The following is a 20,555-nucleotide window of genomic DNA, read 5'->3' on the forward strand; positions in this document are numbered from 1 at the left end:
ACCTTTCTCCCCTGAAAATAAAACGTAAGAGGAGCCCAAGCTCTCCCAAAGAGCTAGTTATCCTCCAGCATTAATAACTACAGACATACGTGTCCAAGTTGCAGCTGGAAATAGCATTGCCTCAGAGTATCTGTAAACGGGGTGCAAGTAACACCAGGTTCTGCCATGAATCTCGCAGTGTTTGACATTATCCCAGTGCTCCACGACCTAGAGACAAATGTCTACAGCTTCTGCCAGAAAGCAAAGCTTTTACCTTCCTTATTCTTAAGGGAGAGCCAGGAACTGACCTGAATGCACCAAAAAGGCAAAGCCAGGGAAAGGGGAAAAAAAAAAAAAAAATCAGTCTGATACGATCCATCTGTGTTGCATCAATCCTGACCAATCAGCTTGGATTCTGTGCTGCTGGAGACACAACATGCTAAAGCTTTTAATTTTATCTGGATTTAGCCATAAAAAACAAAGGCTTTTTGGAGTTTCCCTCCCCGCTCCCCAAAGTGGAAGGTTTTACTCCTGCTACTCAGGATTCAAAGCAGGACTACAAAATAAAATATATTGGTTTAGCTCACACGCAACAGTGAGTTTCCTTAATTTCTATCCCTTATTCAGAGGCATCTCATAACAGTTAAGCAGCATAATAAAAGCATTAATTGTGTACCAATGCCTGTAGAGGCCGCACACAACTAATTTATAATAACAGCAGGGGCCTTGGTAGGAGGATCTGCTAACAAGTCTGTTCTTGGTGTCATGAGCTATGCATGCTGATGTGGGCTGGTTTGAATTGGAACAGGTTAATTTTAATCACAGTAGCTAGTATGAGGCTGTGTTTTGGATTTGTGCTGAGAACACTGGTAACACACTATAGTTTTTAGTTGTTGCTAAGGAATGTTTATACCAAGCCAAGGACTTCTTCAGTTTCTGATACTGAACCTGTGTTACCAGGTTCTTCTTTACAAGAAGCTGGGAGGGGACATGGCCAGGACAGCGGACCAAACTGACATTTCATGCCATCAAATGTCATGCTTGGTATATAAGTTGGGGGATTTGGCCAGGAGGTGAATTGCTGCTCGGGGACTGGCTGCACATTAGTTGGCTGATGGTGAGCAGTTGTATAATTTTGTTTTCCTTCCTTCTTTCTTTTTTTTTTTTGGTTACATCATATTATTAGTATTTTCATTACATATTATTGGTAGTAGTAGTATTAGTATCATTATTTTATTTCATTTACTTTTAATAATTAAACTATTCTTATCTCAACCCACAACTTATCTTTTTGCTCCAGTTCTCTTCCCCATCTCACTGGGGAGGGGGGGAGGTGAGTGAGCAGCTGTGGTACTTGGTTGCTTACTGGGGCTAGGCCACAACATGAAGAAAATGCTTCTTTTGTAAGCTTGTTTCCCTTATCTGATCTAGAGAGGAATAAAAGTGGAAAAACAGTTGACAAATCAGGAGATTAATGTAACAGAAGGACAATATAAGCAGAAGCACATTTACAAAATCATTCATAAAATACCATTGCTCTGTCATGTCTCTTATTAAATATGAAGGATCATGGTCATATTCCAGATGATCCAGAAAACCACTTTAATCCCATTGCAGGAGAAAAATTTCTCCCTTGCACACTGGTGTTCCAGAGCTGGGTCAGTACAGACAGGAGGAAAAGCTGAAAGGCTGGGAGCAGCCGTGCCCAGGGGAGAGCACCTCGGGAGACCCTGGGGAGGAATCGCAGGGCTGCAGCAAGCCGAGAGCAGCTGGCTCAAGCGCCCTGCTCCGGGTGGTCCACACTGCAGGCTGGGGTGCATGCTGGCTCCTCGTCTGCTTCTCAGCTGGAGGGGCTGGGAATGCTATATAGCTACTTCTGCTCTGAACCAGCCAGCATTGTGCCCCTTTCTGGGTTGCTTACCTATACCTATGGGAGGGAGAATAGCTGGGTGAAGGTCTGCTCTGCACTAGTGACAAAGCTCTCGGCTGCTTCCTCTTCCTTGTTGCTTAAAAAAATAAAAATTAAAATTACATTTCCCAATCTGAGGCAGGGTGTTACATTTCCTCAAGAGGAAGCAACTCTGTTCAACAGCTGAATCAGCTCCGGTTGTGTAAACTACACCTCCCTCACCCAGGGAGAGACATCCACTTTAATCCCCGCGTTACTAACATCCACAAATCCGCACGGACCACCCTGTTTTTAAGGTAAATTCGCAGCTCTAGAAGCCTTTGCATAAATAAAATGAACACTACAAAAACCATGTGCATTAAGAAGAAGTTTCGATACAGCTTTCCTACTCACAAATAAAATTTACACCTGCAACCCTTCATAAGACCAACAAAAGACCAATATCATGTGGCTGGGCCCTAGCAAGTTCAAAATTTCTTACTATTTACAGTGCATCTTATATGAGCATCACAGAGCCCTGAACTCTCTGGCTGCTGTTTTTTTGATTACACTTCCCATTTTTGTTCTACTTCGAGAGCACAGCAACAGAGCAAAAATTTGCATTACATGCACTTTCATTATTTTAAACATTTTTGAATGTTTAAACAAGAAAAACAACATAGCAAACTATTTAGGAGTGACATCAAACCACCTTCGAGAGCACTCTGAGCAGGGGAAAGCTGCATGTCGGAATGGGTTGACATGCACGCAGGCAGGGTTCTGCCTCCCCGCCTTCCCACCGGGCACTTGTACCATATTTGGTAGAGTAATGAGGATGGAAGACTAGAAGGAAAAGCCTGGCTTGGCAGGCAGCTGACAAAAAAGCCTGTTTTGTGTGTGCTGTAATTTGTGGTTGCTATCTTGGTGAGCGCTGATACTCATTTGCTCTGAGCATGCCCTTCCTCTGCCCTCCAGCCCTCACCCCACTGGGGATGGGGCTCAGAACCACAGCTTCCAGCATATCTGAGGACATGAAAGCAATAGGCTAAAATGAGTCCTGATTAACAGGGGATAAAACAGACAAGAAAAGAGCCTTCGGATACACTACAAGCTAAAGGAAGATGGAGTGGAGGCTCATGACCTGATGGGAAAGATCAGAGTGAGCTGCAGTTAAGCTTGCTGCAGTCCTTTTTTCTTTCATTTTAGTCTTTACAAAAAGGATTATCTGTAACCAGAGCAAATGAACAAGCAAAGAAACATACATCCAGATGACCAGGCTGGAGAACATTCAGATAAAGAGGATGTCTTCAGGTGGGCAGGGCCTTACCAATCCCACGGCACGTAATGATCTAAAAACTAATGCAACTTGAAACACGGGCAGTTTTCTTTGAGGCCTGTAGCAAACAGGAAAAGTCTTTCAAAACTGAAGGACAAACATCATGTTTGTCTTCAGAAAGGAAGCATCCAAGAAATTATTGTTCCATTTGCCCAACTTCTATCCCTGGAGTAATTCTGGAATAATGTAAACAAGTTTTTTTTATCCCTTCTTCACGTTGTTTACCAGCCATCAAGAACCGTTTGTGCCAAAACAATCTAGTTTCCCTTTCTGATAGGCCTAACGTATGAGGCAACATCCTTCTAATCAGCTTGAGAAAATACAACAGTTAATCAACTGAGATGGATATGCAGCTCGCTAAAAAAACCCAAACAATCTCTTAAAGAGCACTTGGCCACCCAGCAGCACAGCACACACTGGTATTTCACAGGGATCTCTCAGCTTAGCAGCTTTATTCAGCATTTTCAACAATTTGACCACGTAAAATAAGGCACTCCATGAATTATACCAAAGGAGGAATGGTTAGAAAGATGTTCAGGGACACAATTAGAGTATAAGAAAAATTGCAGCGGTTTTCCAAGTGGCACAGTAACACAAGCAGCAAAAATTGTTAAAAGCGTTCTTTCTTCTGAGGCAGGAGAAATCAATTTGGCACTAAGGAGTGACTGACCGGGCAGCAGCATTGCTAAAATGCTCAGAAACCATGGAAAGCCACAAACTGAGGAGCAGCTATACATTGCCACAGAAAGAAGGAGAAGCTACATGTTCTGGATGAACTTGGTGAAAGAGGACTGAGAGACAAATAAGGTAATTGTTCTGCTGGTTTGGGGATGATGCAGCCTGGCTTAGATAGCAACACACTCAGCTCTAGGGAAGACCATCAGGAATGATCAATGATTTAGAAAACATTACTTAGGAGATGAGGTTGAAAGACTCAGGCCTTTTTTTTTTTTTTTTTAAAGCAGAAAAAAGCCAAGACAGAACTCAAGGCAGCGTGACCAGAGTGCAAAGCAGATGCTAAAACAACCATGGTCCCTGCCAAGGGGAGGAAGGAGGAGAAGGCAGCTTAATTTGTGGAAAAATGTGTTTAGGTGAGTTACTGGGTGAGTTTTCTAATTAAGGAGAACACAGCAGTAGGACAGAACATTTGGGAGACTCCTTCACTAGAGGGTTTTTTACAAATTGGACAAAGCTCCACCAAGAGCGCTCTGTCCTGGCACTGCTCAGCAGAGGAGCACAGTGCAGGTGGTACCCTGACAACGCTTCCAGCCCTACCTAAGCTTTAATGAATGGATGATCAATACCATTTTACATACATCCCAGAAACAAACAATCAAACAAACACATTAATGTTACACACCTAATAAAAATGGCCCTGGGTTTCCAAGGCTGCAGGGTTTCTGCTCCAAGCTAAGCTCAAACACAACCCTTGAAGTCCCACATAGAGAAAAGCAGATGCTCTTCTCTCTGACGGGGGTGTTACCAGCTTCTCCACCTTTTATTCCTCCTTGGAAAACAAGTCGCAAAGCCTTGCACGCAATGAAAGCGCTATGAAGAATCAGCTGTGGCAAAACATAAGCTAAAGGCTCTGCCTTCGTACCTGACAATCTAGTCAGGGTTATCTACAGCTGAATGTTCTCCTAGAACATGATAGGATGTGAAATTAAAACTAGATAGCCATACCCTGAATAACTTTCCCTGTAGCCAACTTTGACATTTGAAGGATTGAGCAGTTTCACACCTTTCAAGAGTACCTAGCTGGTATTTTTGAAGTTTCCACACTGACATTTTGTGTGAAGGAAGGAAACTAGTGAGGCTAAGAGACTTTGAAGTGCAGGAGGGAGAGGGGCTCCAACCGGCAAAACAGACAGACTCGAGCTAATTTTGGTGCTCCCACTGCCATGGTAAAAAAAAAGACAAAACACCCAAAAAAACCAAACCACCACACCACAAAAAAAACCCCAAACACACAACCGATGGATTTTGTTTCAACTTCTTATATTAAAACAGGTTCAGGAGAAGTGGCATGACATAGCTAAGTGCGTTAATAATTCCTCATTTCTGGTATTTCAGACTTTACAGAATTACACTGTACACGTGCGGAGAGCTCGAGACAACAATTGCTGATAGTATGGGATCTAATTGATCTGTCATTACGTCAACAGGAAAGGATGCCCGTTTCACACACCGATTTGTTCCTAGCATGAAGCACATACTCAGTTCTTTGGGGTTTTTTTTTTTCCTCCCACCCAGAAGATCTAGGGTCAGCTCTGCTTTTAAAGCAAGACATTAGTTTAACTCCTGGTTCAAGCTGCTCCTGACTTTTGATCTAGCTTAGTAAATTTTGTCCGGATTCCAAAAAGTGACAGTGCCTGAGCTCAACAAAAGCTCTTTCTCATTAAGCTTTCAGTCTCATCATGCTCTTAGCCAAGTCCATTTTAGCAGTCTGAGCCAAACTAAATAGAGGAAAACTTCAATGTAATAAGCTAAGAGTATGATTACTGGAAGTACTGGTTAACTGGAAAGTATCTCTTTGTAGATGCTTTGTGCAAGAGTCATCAAAATAATTGCAGTACTTTGGCAAAAGCAAAACAAGGAGCAGAGTATTACTAGAATACACTGGCTGTTTTACAGCTTTGTGGTGACTGCAGCAATCATCTTTCCCTGCTGAGTTATTACCTTCAGAAGACTACTTGGCAATAATCGGAGCACAGCTGTGGAAGGGATACTTTAGCAATAACACAAGGTATACAAGCAAAAAAGAAGGATTTAATTAACCTAACAAATATAGCTGGAGAAAACACGGGGGGGGAAAAAAAACCCAAACCAAAAGTAATCAGCAACCTTTCAGGCTCTTACGCACTACAAACCTGAGGCAGAGTTTCCGGACCTGAAAAAGTTTCTCTCTCTCCTGTGCCTCCCACCCAAACCCATATTGCTTTGCTGTGGTGAGAGCGTGGATTTAATTACATCGTCTCTTACTTTCACCATGATTCAACATAGCTAGCGGGAAGCTCATCCAAACAGAGACACTTTAATCTGGTTTGAAGTATTCTCTAGAAGCCACATTTCTGCAGCTGGCAATGAAACCCATGGGGGTTGCCCACCTAAAACATTTTTTTGCAAATATTGAGTAAAACTCAGTTATTCAGGCATCATCTTGATGGACCTTCAAAAACCCTGGTAGATGTGCTCCTCCCAGCCCCACTGTGCCCATTCCTGGACCTGAAGAGCTCAGCTGCTGCCCAAAAACTGTGCTGGGGTGAGAAGGGAAGAAGGTTTCTGCAGCACCTTGCCCATACCTGAGCTTCCTACCTCCCACTCTTACTTGGGTGAGGGGAAAACCCTCCAAAACTGAAAGCTACTTCTTTGTTTTTTAATTTTTTTTCCCCTTGCAGGGGAAATTCTGTGTATTTGAAGTTCCAATTCAGAACTAAGTTTATTGAATACTTTCCAGTGAATGGAAATACCCAACCTGTGAATAGTTCTACCTAGTGAGCATTGAAACACTATGGCTTACAATCATCTATTGACTCCTTTAAATCTATCCAAATGCATCATGGCATTCCTTAATTGAAATAAATTAAAATGCATTAAAAAAAAAGTTTTCTAATTTTTCTGGCATGCCAAATACAGAAAACTTAAATAACAATGTATTACAATAGAAAAAGGTCACTTATGGGGAGTGATTAAAATCATTAGTGCCACAAGAACTGCAGAATTAGAAAAGAAAAATCCAAATAGTCTTGCCTTTTAACTTCCCAGTTTAATTCCTTAATTTTGAATCATCTGCTCACTGACCTCAAGGGAACAAATTACGCTTTCTCTGAATCTTTCAAACAAGCCACTGCTAATGTGTTGATACTTGAACACGTTTGGGTCTAAGCAAGTAGGTAATGGCTGTCATCAATTTAGCAACCTGAATTTTTCACTGCCTTCAGCAGCTAACAAAGACATAAAATATTTGAGCTACGTTTGGTAAGGCTGCAGCAACCTCAGTCAAATTCCAGTCTGAGAATTTATTCAGTCTCTACAGCATTATGAAAAAAATATACCAGTGTCAGAAAGTAGCATGGCCTTGAGTACACAGAGGGTGAGAGCACAAGATTCCATCTCCGTTTCATTACACCAGCCAAAAACAATGCCATCTGTAGCATTTCTCACTGACTGTGTGGGCTGAGTTCACTTTTGAAAGGGAAGAGGGTAAAGCAACACTCAGTTTTTCTTCTCTGGGTTCTGCATGCCTCAAACATGGTTTCTCATTACAGCCACTGCCACTTCTTCTGTCTCGGTTTATCTTCTCATCCCAAGAAAAAAATGCCATGCAACTGTATTGAAAAACATTCAAACATGTTTATTCATTCTTTAAACAAACTTACAGATCAAGTAACTGCAATGAAGAACAAACAAATGATAGAAAAATTGGAAAATTTCAAGCTAAAAAAAACCTTAACCATAAACAAGACATGTTAAAGATGAAAATATACTCACGACACTTACTTTACATGCCAAAACACAGGCTCAAGAAATCCATCTGTTAGGGAGTGTGTCAATTACTATTACTCAGGAAACAAAGAATTACCCAAAACATTTCTGTATAGTGATACAAACCATCCTCTGTATTTCAGTCTTCCTTTTGGCCCCAAGATCATCTCTCTGTGTTTTTCCACTCTTAGGCTTTATGAATTTGGTGGGCTTTTTTTGTTTTTCAAACAAATAAGCTTTGGTTTTACCATAAACACCAAAACAAAGGTCAAAAGAAATTAGGGTAAAGTACTGAGGATCATCTTTCTAGATTGCTATACTGAAAGCCACAAAACTTGATTTTACACTGTTATGTTTACTTACCTTGACATCATATATTTCTGTATGCCTAGTGGTCTAGGATGAGCAACATTCTAGATGAGGTAGATTTGAGATGTATTTATATCGCTACAGTGATATAAATGTTGCAGGGGAGAGGGAATGGAGTTGGCACAGGAATTTCATTACCCTTTCCCCCACACTATTCTTTTACCTCTGAAAGATCAGATAGTGCTACTAGCTGACTTTGTATAACCTGAGTTTTGTTTTATCTCACTGAAATTCCTGAGGCTTTCTTCTCATTTTGTCTCATTACCAGTTTTTATAATGTCTTTTTTTTTTTTTAGCCTGATTGTAAGTAAAAGATTTAAGCTAATATGGGGTCTGCTAGTTCTGCTACATTTCTCCTCCCCTTTCTACCACCAGTAATGGAGAGGCAGACAGGAGATGCAGAGGGAACTCTGTATTTGAGAGGCTCAGTGGGGACTGGGGAAAGAATTTGATTTGTTGAGAGGGAAGGATTACATAAGAGGGCAAAGGATGTAGATTTGTAGCTAAAAAGCAAGCTCCATTAGTTCAACTTCTCATGGAACAGTATGTTCTAAAAATGTAGCATTTCCTTTCAGATTTTTGATTAAATAGAATTTGAGGACAGGCCTGAACTTTAAAAGGTTAGTGGCTATAGAGGTTGTTCCTAGCCAACTTCTGAGGAGCTCTCTTCCCAGTCTGCTAAGACTGATTGTATCAGTGACTAACGTGTCTGCATGTAGCTGAGAGGAGCAAGAGTTTCCTGAACGCTAACCGTAAGCACCTTGCATGGATCCCTTTCTCCCCATTACATTACCTTCTGCCTCCAGCACAGTCAAGTTTCTGCTGTTAACACCCTTGCAGCACAGGGTTAAAACTAATGCTGAGAATTCAGAGCAGAGAAATGTCACAGTTGTGTCAGAAAACATCTGTTGAGCTTAGCTGGGTAAAGTAAACTTAAAACAAAACCATCAAAAAAAATGAACAAATCAATTCATGATTAAAAATTAAAAAAAGTCATCAAGCTGCTGCCATAAAACATATAAGAATTTTTTTAAAAAAGTCAAATCAGCACCTTGTTTTAAATTACTAAGCTCCTAGAGGGGAAGCTCAAATCAAATCTTCCCCCAAATCCAGCTCACAGTAAGGACGGGTCTTGAAGTCTTTGAATTAATTCGGTTTCAGTGGTTTAGCTCTTGCTAGTTGATTTGACCACAGCTCCTTAGACTCAGGCATCCGTCCTGATAATTTTGCTGGACAGACTCAGGATGACTTTGCTTCCAAAAGTCAGGTGTTTTCAGGCCAATATGGCCAAAGTATACTCACAGTCTGGTGAGACTCATTACAGTTATATGCCACTGCACAACACAAGTAAAATATTCTATTTATCTTTTTAAACAAAGTATAATTAACCCAAGAAGTCCATGAGGACAAGGCATCTGAGGACAGGCACTTGAAAGGATAAAAAAAACTAAGCCTTTTCTATGAATAGTCTGAATACCAGCTGGAAAGAGGAGAGGCTTTTCATGCACATTTTCAAAGAAAAAACAACCTTCTTTTATGGGCTTTGACCAGGTCAGAGCTGACGCACATCAACCAGAAGCATAAGAAGGTCAGTCCATAAATGCCCTCTGGAACGTGCCCTGGAGCACATGAAACAGGCCATCCACAAACGGTCCATGCTCTGGCATCCTACCTGGCAGCAGTTCCACGTAGTAGCACTAATGAGCCATCTACTGTAAACGAGCCTCATCTCGCTGCAAAATGGAGCCAAATACTTCAGAGAAGTCACATTGCTTGCTCCAAAAAACCCATTACCAGTCTAACATGAGGCACAAACACAAGTGCAAATGACAAGTAAGACGGCAGAGCTGGCTGGAGCAAGAGATGCTGCAATGCAGTCAGGTGATTGCTAAGTACATGCTCATCTTGAATGACACAAGATGAGTATTTCTAGCAGAGATGGAGGAATGGTCACTGTTAGTGATGTATCTTCAGAGAAGTAAAGCTCAGAGAGGACTCAGTAAGGGGAAAGCTGGTGTATGTCTTGCAGGCCTCCTCACATCTCCACTGTCACCTGAGGTACGGCAGCAGGAACGAAAGTTCATCTTTCACGGGTAAAGCAAGAGTTTATCGGTCTTCTTTTTCAGAATTAACACACTCTGGAGTTTCTGTTAAAATTAAAGAATGAATTTCTTCTTCCTTAATTAACTTGTCATAAGCATTCACAGAATCATCCTTTGCACAGCTCTGAAAGAGAAGAACAACAGCTTTAAGAGTGCTTCCTCATGACAAGCATTGCTTTTTCAGCCCAGCAAGACAGACCTGTTTCCCAACGTATAGCCTATATTACGGTGAAAGAGCTGGGCAGCAAATTGTGCTTATCAGGGACATGGCTTAGGCCTGGTTGACGGAAGAGTTGTCCTCTCTGGAGATGAGGAAGAATGGAAGGTTGGTCCCCGTCTTAAGAGTGCTTCCAACTACAGCTAACGGGTGAAGCTTAGGCAGGAGGATGGAGAAGTGAGGGTGTACGTGCTTAGTAGTTTTCACTGAGACTCTGAGCACATAGAGAAGATCAAGGTAATACTCAGAGGCAAGAACGTAGCACGACTTGGGGCAGTAACAAAGAACTTGTCAAAGCACGGCAAAGTGTAAGAGCTACCATACTTATGATCCTGATGGCCAAGAGTCCCATCTTAGTGCCACAGTGACCAATACATGCTGAAATATTTATCTAAAAGGTAGTAATATTAGCAGGCCAGATTCATGCTTTCCACATAGTTCTGGTTTATTATTAGGTGAACTCAGAATATCCCTGTGGAAAAAGGGAATACTGGATCTTGGACTTCAACACCATTTGCAATTGGGAAGGCACAAAACAGACTTATTTTCAAAAGGTCAGCAATTCCTGCTACCCCTGTTCAAGTGAGAACATCCAATGCACATGCAGCACCAGGCACCCAGAGAGTCATTATCCTCCACAAATGTTTCATAGGTGGCATCAATTTTGAGATGCCACAGTGAGTCAGAAGGTCCCTTCCACGCAAGGACTGTGTTCAGAGAACAACATACATTGCCTGATGTCCAGGTTTGAATTAGGGCTTGCCAGTGTACTTCCCATAGGATTTTTATAAAGAGCTACTGAGTTAGAGTTGCTTAGAAATAAGTTTCCATAATCAGTATTATGTTTATTTTTTCTGAAATAAGGGACCATAGCAAGTTTTTCATCAACCAAAAGCTTGATCTTTTGCCAGTGAGAAGTGTCCTAATTTACTTCATAGCTAAATGACTATGACTATATGATAAATGTGAACATGCTAAAAATACAAGATCCTAGCAGTCAAATATGAATAGCTTTATTCAGCATCGTAAATATGTGTAACTAGCAGAGAAAGACCCCCTGAATGTTCAAGTAGTTTAACGGAGTTGCAAAACAAACAACAGTAAAAAAAAAACACCAAGCGAAACAACTCCCCCACAACAAACCAATAACCAGAAAAGCCCCACCCAAAAAACCCAACCCCCAAACCAACCCACAACACATTTAAGGGACAAGCAGTCTGTGAAATAACAGAATAATGCAACTCTACTAGTGTATCTAGAAAAGTATATGCAATTTAAAATTCCTCTCAGTCTTGGGTAATTGATTCTGAACAACTCTTACTATTGTAAATACTTAATCTCTATACAATATACTTCCTTATATACAGTTGGCTTTAAGATAGACATAGGTATTAGAAAAAAAGAAAATTGGAAGCCTACAGACTCCAGTTCAGTCAAGAAGTTGGCCCAACATCTTTTTACTAACCTGGGAATCCTCATTCTGCTCTCCAAACATACGCTTCAGAATTTCTCTAGGGTCTGGAACTGGAGGAAGAATTAGTATCTTCAGCCTTCAGAAAATGAAGAAGAAAAGCTTTAGATGAAAGATACACTAGTTCAAAAATCACCATTTCAAAGTGATACCTGGGTATGGTCAAGAAAGTTTGTGGCAACAGCTTTGACATCACTGGCCAGCTTTCAGTCTCTGCAACTGTAGCCCAATTCTCATTTTCACTCCCCAAATCAAAAGGAAATAGGAATATTCACAGATTCTAAGTAACTTTCACTGATAACAAAGACAGCAGAAAAGGTAGACTTTTAAAAAAATCTGGTAAAATATACTACATAAGCTTAATTTTGAATTTGGACTTCATTGTTTAAAGAGAAAGGATGCAATAGCTGTGCAACAAGAATTTAACTGTAAACATACATAAGAAACATTACCCAAGTGCAACCAGAGCTTGTCTAAGGTCCTAATTCTAGAAACCTAATTCTAATGACTGAGGTGCTGCCATTTTTGTTATGTACAGATTTTGTTATGTTACAGATAAAAGAGCTGCTTTTGAAACATGCCACATCATGGGCAGTAACCTGGAAGAGAGCTGAATTTTAACACAAGTCAAAGACCAAACAGATTTAGTAGATTGTAAATAAAGGAAGATGGTTATTTACCTTTTTAGATAAACTAGTAGAATTATTGTACATACTGCTACTATTAATGGAATGGCGATTGTCAAAACAAAATAGAATGTAGAGTCTGTTTTCTCACCTGGAAAACAAGAATTGTGGAAACTTAGGGATGCTTTGGAAGCCTTTTTAGGAATAATGACAACAAATTAATGAATTATGTAATTAATTCACAGGCTGAATGTTTTTCAAATTTACTAGCACTTCTGCAGGCAAGGACTCATTTTCCAAAGTGTGATATTATCATGTAGATATATTTTGCAAGAAAATGAAAACCAGCAAGACTTGGGGCTGAAAAACAGACAGCACTGGGAGGGGGTTATTGCACAGCAATACGGATGGCAACCCTGTCAACATACAGAGCAGTACAGGCAGTAACGGACAGCACTGATGACAGACTAAAGCCCTCTTGCCCTCTCTTCACCTCAAATTAAATAGATAAATGGTAAGATCTTCAGCCCCTATTTACTCAGCAGAAAAAAGGCATTATAGCACCTTCCAATACCTGGAGCGGGCTTACAAGAAATCTGGGGGGGACTTTTCACAAGGGTCTGTAGTGACAGGACAAGGGGTTTAAATTGAAAGTGGGGAGGTTTAGATTAGATATCAGGAACAAATTCTTCATGGAGCGGGTGGTGAGGCACTGGGACAGGTTGCCCAGAGAAGCTGTGGATGCCCCATCCCTGGAAGTGTCCAAGGCCAGGCTGGATGAGGCTTGGAGCAACCTGGTCTAGTGGAAGGTGTCCCTGCCCATGGCAGGGGGTGGGGCTGAGGGAGCTTTGAGGTCCCTTCCAACCCAAACCATTCTGTGATTAGACACTTCACAGATAAAGAATAAAGTAGAACAAATTGCAGGAACAATAGTTCTCACCAATACTCTTTTCTTCACTCCAGTCACTAAAGAGCTTGCTGCTGTAACACTCGGGCTTTGGTTTTGCTCTCACTTTGAAGATGTACTTGCTATTAGGATCAACGCTAGGAATTAATGTGTAATTCTTTTCAACCTAAGGCAAAAAGAAACGATAATGTGCCTTGTTCAATTACCAATGCAGTCTCAGTCATTACAAGCCATTTTCATCGTGCAGTTAATGTATTCTGAATATTCAGATGGAAGATCTTCTTGTGAATACTGAGCCTCATAAGAAAAGGACATAGTTGCATTTAAGAGCGCAGACTGCCTAAACAGAGATTCCAAAGCTAAGATTTAAACTTATCCACTGCTACATCTATCATACAGCATTTGGCATCGATGATTAAACTAAGACTTGGCGTCTGGAACAGTGCGTTTCTTTTTTTTTTTTTGTGGAGAAACAGCTGTGATTTACGCTGCCTTCCCCGCTCTGTCAGTGCAGCAATGCTGATCCAACTTTGACCACACAAAGGTCTTCTGCCGTGCCTCTACAGAGACAAGCAAACAGACTGGCTAGGATCAAACGTCACTTATTTTTGATCCAAAATGACAGTTTCCAGCTGTATGTTTATATTATTCGAGTTTGCCAAATTTGGTGTAGGACAAACAACTAAATATGCTCTGCAGGAGAAGACTGCCACCTTTTCTTCTAAATTTATCATGTTGTTTACCATCCTGATCAAACAGTACAGCCAGTTTGGCTATGCAGATACTGGCATCCAGACACTGAAGTCGATGCTTTTTACGTGTACATTGAAATCAGCGTGTCTAAGAGTGCACACCTTTTTCTTCCCCACCTCAGTCTTTTTATCCCCTTGCTTTTCTGTCTGTACTCTGTGCTCGACACACAATTAATTTGGCAAGTCGCGTCATTCAAGAAGGCAGCAGCCACCCGACCGAGCGCAGACCAACGACAGGAAAACCCAAGGCCCGCAGAGCAAAGTCCCGTATCGCCGAGAAGCAAACAGGTACATGTATCACAGTGTATTTCTTGATAAGTGGTGTTTAGTTTAGCGCATACTTCTTTATCGGGCTGATCTTACACATTCCTGTAATTTGGCAAGTCGCGTCATTCAAGAAGGCAGCAGCCACCCGACCGAGCGCAGACCAACGACAGGAAAACCCAAGGCCCGCAGAGCAAAGTCCCGTATCGCCGAGAAGCAAACAGGTACATGTATCACAGTGTATTTCTTGATAAGTGGTGTTTAGTTTAGCGCATACTTCTTTATCGGGCTGATCTTACACATTCCTGCAGGATTCAGAAAACATGTGCGAGTTGCGATGTATAGATATTACTACCAGAAACCTGCCGTACGGGACAAAAATCTTCTGTCCACACAACACTTCAGCCAGTGCACCAAACCCATTTACATGTAGCATATATAATTTTTCAATTTTGGTGAAAATGGGTGGTGAGGCACTGGACAGGTTGCCCAGAGAAGCTGTGGATGCCCCATCCCTGGAAGTGTTCAAGGCCAGGCTGGATGAGGCTTTGAGCAACCTGGTCTAGTGCAAGGTGTCCCTGCCCATGGCAGGGGCATTGGAACTGGGTGATCTTTAAGGTCCCTTCCAACCCAACCCATTCCTTGATTCTATGATTTTTAAACAGCAAATATTTGAATTACTGTGAATATCAACACAAAATATAAAATATATATAGGAAAACAAAAATCAGTTAACCGTAATTAACGAAAAATTACTTTAATATGCTGAACGGCGTCCAAATCACCATTGTGATATTCAACTTCATAAAATAAACAATTTTCTGGAAAGGTGTCCGATTCACTCCATCCTATATGTATTTCATCATTAATCTTTGACAGTGTAAGTCGTCTGGGTGTAGCAGGTTTTACTGAAATGCAAAGTGGAAGAATTAGTTAAAAAGTTTATTTTGTTGCTTACAAAAATTGTTCAAGGCCTGTATTGCATAATATTACACTTATACCAGTTTAGGAACAGAAAGAGGAAAAACATTAGCACCAAAAAGACAAGAAAAAATAAGAACAACTAAAGAATAAGAGTAAAAACGCATGGACAACGAGTCCCCTCCATCCCTGAAACACCCACCCTGCAAAAAACCAAACCCTGTCTATATAATTCTCAAATCAAAGATCAACAGAAGGGAACATCCAGTTATGCTGTCCCATGGCTTATGAGGTGTTAAGCTTCTTAAACACAACGACATACCAGCAAACTTATTTTTTAAATTATTTTTTGTAACGTGGTGTTAAACTTACCCAGGGTAGTAGGATGTTTACTCGCACACACAGGCCTAATTTCTTCAGCATCACCTCTAATCAAAATCCTTACAGCTGAGTAAGTATTGGTGACTTTTGGGAAGCTAAGATTGAAAACACATCTAAAGAATCCTTGGTGCACAGAATAGTTGTTGCACTTCTTATGGTTTTTCAAACCATCAAACCTGTAGGAATAAAAATAGGTTTTTAAACTTCCAAAGAATAGGGCAGTAAGGGACTTGGTGTTAAATCTGTTACAAATTCTAAAGACTGACCTTGCATTAAAGTTGTGCTACAGCATATATAAAAGTAAAGCTAAGCAAAGGAAGAAGCTTCTTATTTATCCCAAGCTTTTGGAAGAATATTATTTTTGTTTAGACTGTCAAGTAGCAAAAAGAGAGGCAGGTTTGCTTTATAATCAAAGCACCAAATATAATAGCTGCTTTCAGTTTTGGTTCACATTTTCCACAGGGGAAAACAACTTCAAGGAAAAAAAAAAAAATTTAGAAAGCAAACTGATTTGGATCACTTCCCGTCAACAGAATTTGACTTCTGTGGTAGAATGAGCTGATCAGTCTCCTTCAGCAATGCCCCAGCTACTGCGGCTCTTGCTTGAGACAGTTCAGTTTCACCTACTGCCTGCACCTGATTTTCAAAATGTCAGTGTTCCACTTCCAATAACAGAGAAGCTAGGACAACCCTCTTCCTTGCTTGTCTTTGTTCCCCAAGTCCCAGTGAAAATATCCCAGTAGCTTTTCCTTCCAAGAAAACAGATGTATTTATTTAAAAGTGATATAGAGTAAATCAGAGCACAATAGCAGTGACATTTCCCTACTTCACATCTCAGTATACAGGGGCTGGGGTAGCCAAAACTCTCCTGTTTTCAGGACAGACCCCCTTTTTTATCCTCCCTTCTCACCTCCCCGCCCTAGAGCTGATGAAGACGGGAGGCATTCGGGGCAGACAGCTCCCTGCCGATGCATCAACCTGCTCTCGTAAGCCTCCGTTTCAGCAAGCGCTGCTGTGCACTGATTAGATTCGTTTGTTCTAAGCTCATGTCATACTCATGTTCACTTCAGATTAAAAGATAGGGGTTTAGAGGAAAATATCAGTGAAGAAGTATGTAAAAAGGAACTAGGCAATAATTTTTCAGATCATTGTTCTGGAAAAATAAATCCACCAAAATTACGACAGAAAACCCCAAACACACAACCAAAACCAAACCCTCACTGGCATTATGGAGAATGTATCTTTCGGTCCAGAAGTCAAGTGTTTCCTTACTTTTCAGCTTTAAAACTAGGGGGGAAAAAAAGTATTTTTCTTTCTAAGCAGCATGAATCAAATCACTTTGCTGAACTTGCAGCTACATGTTCATTAAAACTAAGGGGTAAGTTGAAAACATATAGCTCTAATTAAAGCATTATTCCAGTAAGTATTGATATACCCAGAAATTCAGATCTTAGGTGCCTCATTGGTACTGTTCTTGTAATAAAGAAAAAATTTCTTTGAGTAGCAGTTTAGAGAGAGAACAGTGCTCCCTGCATTTAACTAAAGCAGCAGGATTTCTGCTGTTCACTGTCAAAACGCATTAAACTGAGCAGTGAGCCTATGACACTGGCGCTGGAGGGGAAGAGGGAAAAGTTTAGTTAGTTCAGATAAGCCAGAAAGCTGATTTAAAACTACAGTGAGGGGCTTTCAGAAAGAAAACTTCAACACTTCTGCAGAAGCTAATGCAATCTGGCATTTCACAAGTCCCATCAACATGCAGAAGTATGCATAGATTAGTGTGCACGGATCTTGCTGCCAAGTTTTTGCTCACACCACAACTCTGCTCCTTTGGAACAAGAGTCTATTTATGGCAGTCAGCTGGCGAGCGTGGATGATGATAAAAAGATGTTCTCCATAACTTCTAAGGTGAATCTGTTATTTATGACATAGAAGACAGAAACAAAACTACTGCTAATGTTATTAATGCTTTTGTACCATTTTCCAATCGTTTAAGAGCTGACACATGCATTAGTGAGTGATTCTGACTTAAACAGCCCATGTTTGTTGGGCTACAAAGAAAGCAATTAATGTATCGGTCTAGCTCTGTTCTTAATTTCTTCCCTCTTTGAATCCACAATTAGAAAAAAAAAAAAAAAATAGAAAGCAAGGGCAGTTATTTTAAAATGAGCTACAGGAGCAGCCAGAGGTTCACATAATAGTTATATCAACTTCCCCAAAAGACTCAGCAACAGCAACCTCTTGACCCTTCAGCAGTGAAGTTTTCTGCTGGACAGGACCCAACACTAACTTGTATGCAATGTCCTGGGACCTTTCCAAGCAATGGGAAGCAGAAAAGTAAAATGTGTAATGTAAAACTAAAGATTAGTGCTGAAGCTCTTCAGAGTTGAGAATAAGCAGCTCATACGAACCAGTAGAACAACGTGTAATTGGTATCCCTGCTCGCGTTCTCCCCAGGATGCCACTTACAATCCATGTACTCCAAATTGTGCCAAGCGCAGCTCAAGTCAACAGCAGCGGTACCTGGAATACCTGCAAGGCAAGTTGGAAAGGTCTCTTCAGATTTATTTTGCCAGCAAAGTCTTCTCCCCGACTTCCAGAAGCAAACCATCCCTTTTTACATAACTGAAACTGTCTGGAAAGCAAACAGAGTTACCTCTCCGCCTGCACTGCCTGTCTCAGCACAGCAGGTGATGAATTCCAGTTGCTCATCACTTGCAGCAGTGGAAATCTCAGCAGAGTAACCTCTAAATGCAAGCTAATCCTAACAGCGAATCTCAGTTTCCACCACGTCTGAACTACTACTTAGGGTTACCTGATTCTAAGGACAAGGTGTTGAGTCATTCCTCAAGGTGTAGAGGAAAATATTTTGTTCTATTAAACTACAGATACTTTAAAAAGGATTTAAACTAATGGGAAACTATAGGGATAGCACTTGGCCTTGTTGCAGTTATTACAGCCATCAACATTAAAAACAGTCAGCATTTAGTTGCAGTCCTCTGCTCCAGACACACTACCAGTTTCTCAGTATTCTGAATATGGAAATCCCTGTAGATCTTAAATATAGGCAAAAGCAACACTGAGTAAGTTGAAGTGTTAATTGAGACCCATATACCTCTAGACATTCAACTTCTTCAGCATACTGAAAACCCAAATTACAGAACATAGGAACTGTGAATAGAGACGTCCACCTATCTCCCAGGCATAGCAATCATGGAATAACATCCTTCATATTCAATTTACATTTTTGTATGGTAAAGTTCTTTATACTTTATTGTCAGATTCCAGCATAGTAGATATTTTTTCCTTGTTACACATAGCAACATCTCCATGAACTAAAAATAAAATGCACGTTAATTTTACCAGCAGTCCAGAGTGTTGTTGTTAAACCCCAAACTGCCTTCGACTTCTGAGCCTGCATTGTCCCTGAAGAAACAACTGTCTAAGAGTGAAACTGGTTTTCCTATTCTAAGGAGTATTTTAAAACAATTTATCTGCAAACAGACTTTTAAAAGCCCGAACCTGTTTAGTACATGCTGCCCTAATGACCTGCTTCCCTGATTTTCCAAAACACCCTTTTGTCAGGCACGCAGACAAGCCTGATAAGGTCTCGGATTCTCCTATCCCCATGCTGTTTTCACCCACATTGAGCCACACTCCTGTGACATGCTTTTACTAATCAGGGCAAGAGGCTCTATCTCCTTGCTGCACCTCCTAACTTCCAGCACCCAGCAGAAACATTATTCCTTAAAGTCTGTTTTCTAACAATTTTCCTATGGACCCTTTATTTCTGGATGTCAAGAAACAAAAAGTACTTCTTCTCTATTCATTTTGCTACGCACCGCTTTGTAGACCTCAGACAACTCTTTTGAAAAAAAGAGAGAACCCTACTATAATTATTTAATTACGTCAGCTATTTATTCAACAAGTTGTTATGTTTGCTAGATTCATCTCTAACATTTACAAACGTAGGGTTATTTTAGGGATTTCTGCTTGTACAGAAAAATCATACAAAATAAACCAACTTAGTCATAAAGTCATCAGGCTTAATATAACCTAAATTATCCCTTATTGAACCACCACAGCACAGCAGGGATGAGAGGAATGACAGGAATCATGTTGCCGTCTTGGAAGAGCATTTAAATTTTACGAGCTTGCCCATAAGGTTTCAAGCAGCAGAAGACTCCAGTTGTGTTTAAATGTAGTATAATAGTTCTGTTTAGGCCCTAGTAATTGAGCTAGCCCTTGTGTCTGGTATCTCTCTATTTCTCCAACACAGGTCTGCGATATTTTGTTAAACCAGTGGAGAAAACAAGGCTGTGTCTCCTCAGGCCAAGAGGCAGGCTGCCCCAGGGCTCTGGCCGCCACATGCCTTACCTTTTGGCAGAAGAGAAGTCTCCACCCACCGGCTGGGATCACTGGCGTTATCGTTCTTGCACTCGCTTCTCACTTTGAAACGCATTTCCTTGTTCAGGAACGTATCTGTCACGCGGAAGCGACTCTTACTCCATTTCTGGGTTTAGATGTTGGGGGGGAAAGAAAACCAGGATATTTGGCATACTGTATCAGACACATGGGAATTACTACTAATACATGAATACCTTAATACATTATAGCCCCTCAGGAAGACTGCAACTCTAAGCCAAATGAAATGAGTGTCGGACCGTGTGGGAAACCTCAGCATCACTTAGCTTTCCTTTTTCCTCAAGCGCACCCAGAACTCACCAAAAGAAAACTCAATATCAGAAGGATATTGACCACTTGGAGCGAGTCCAGAGGAGGCCACGAAGATGATCAGAGGGCTGGAGCACCTCTGCTATGACGAAAGGCTGCAAGAATTGGGCTTGTTCAGCCTGGAGA

At 40.9% G+C, this 20,555-nt stretch overlaps 1 protein-coding gene across 1 annotated transcript; it reads right to left on the bottom strand.

Moving 5' to 3' along the window:
* Positions 1–10,163: 10,163 nt before the first annotated feature.
* IL13RA1 (interleukin 13 receptor, alpha 1) lies at positions 10,164–20,157 on the bottom strand. The gene is made up of 8 exons (XM_010151637.1): positions 20,073–20,157; positions 18,107–18,227; positions 15,690–15,874; positions 15,153–15,304; positions 13,414–13,546; positions 12,528–12,624; positions 11,842–11,926; positions 10,164–10,283 (listed from the first exon to the last, which is right to left on the bottom strand). Exons 1-8 carry the CDS (start codon positions 20,155–20,157, stop codon positions 10,164–10,166), a joined length of 978 nt encoding a protein of 325 aa, XP_010149939.1.
* Positions 20,158–20,555: the final 398 nt, after the last annotated feature.

The sequence above is a fragment of the Eurypyga helias genome, unplaced genomic scaffold (genome assembly GCF_000690775.1).
Source record: "Eurypyga helias isolate BGI_N326 unplaced genomic scaffold, ASM69077v1 scaffold38265, whole genome shotgun sequence".
Taxonomy (NCBI): Eukaryota; Metazoa; Chordata; class Aves; order Eurypygiformes; family Eurypygidae; genus Eurypyga; species Eurypyga helias.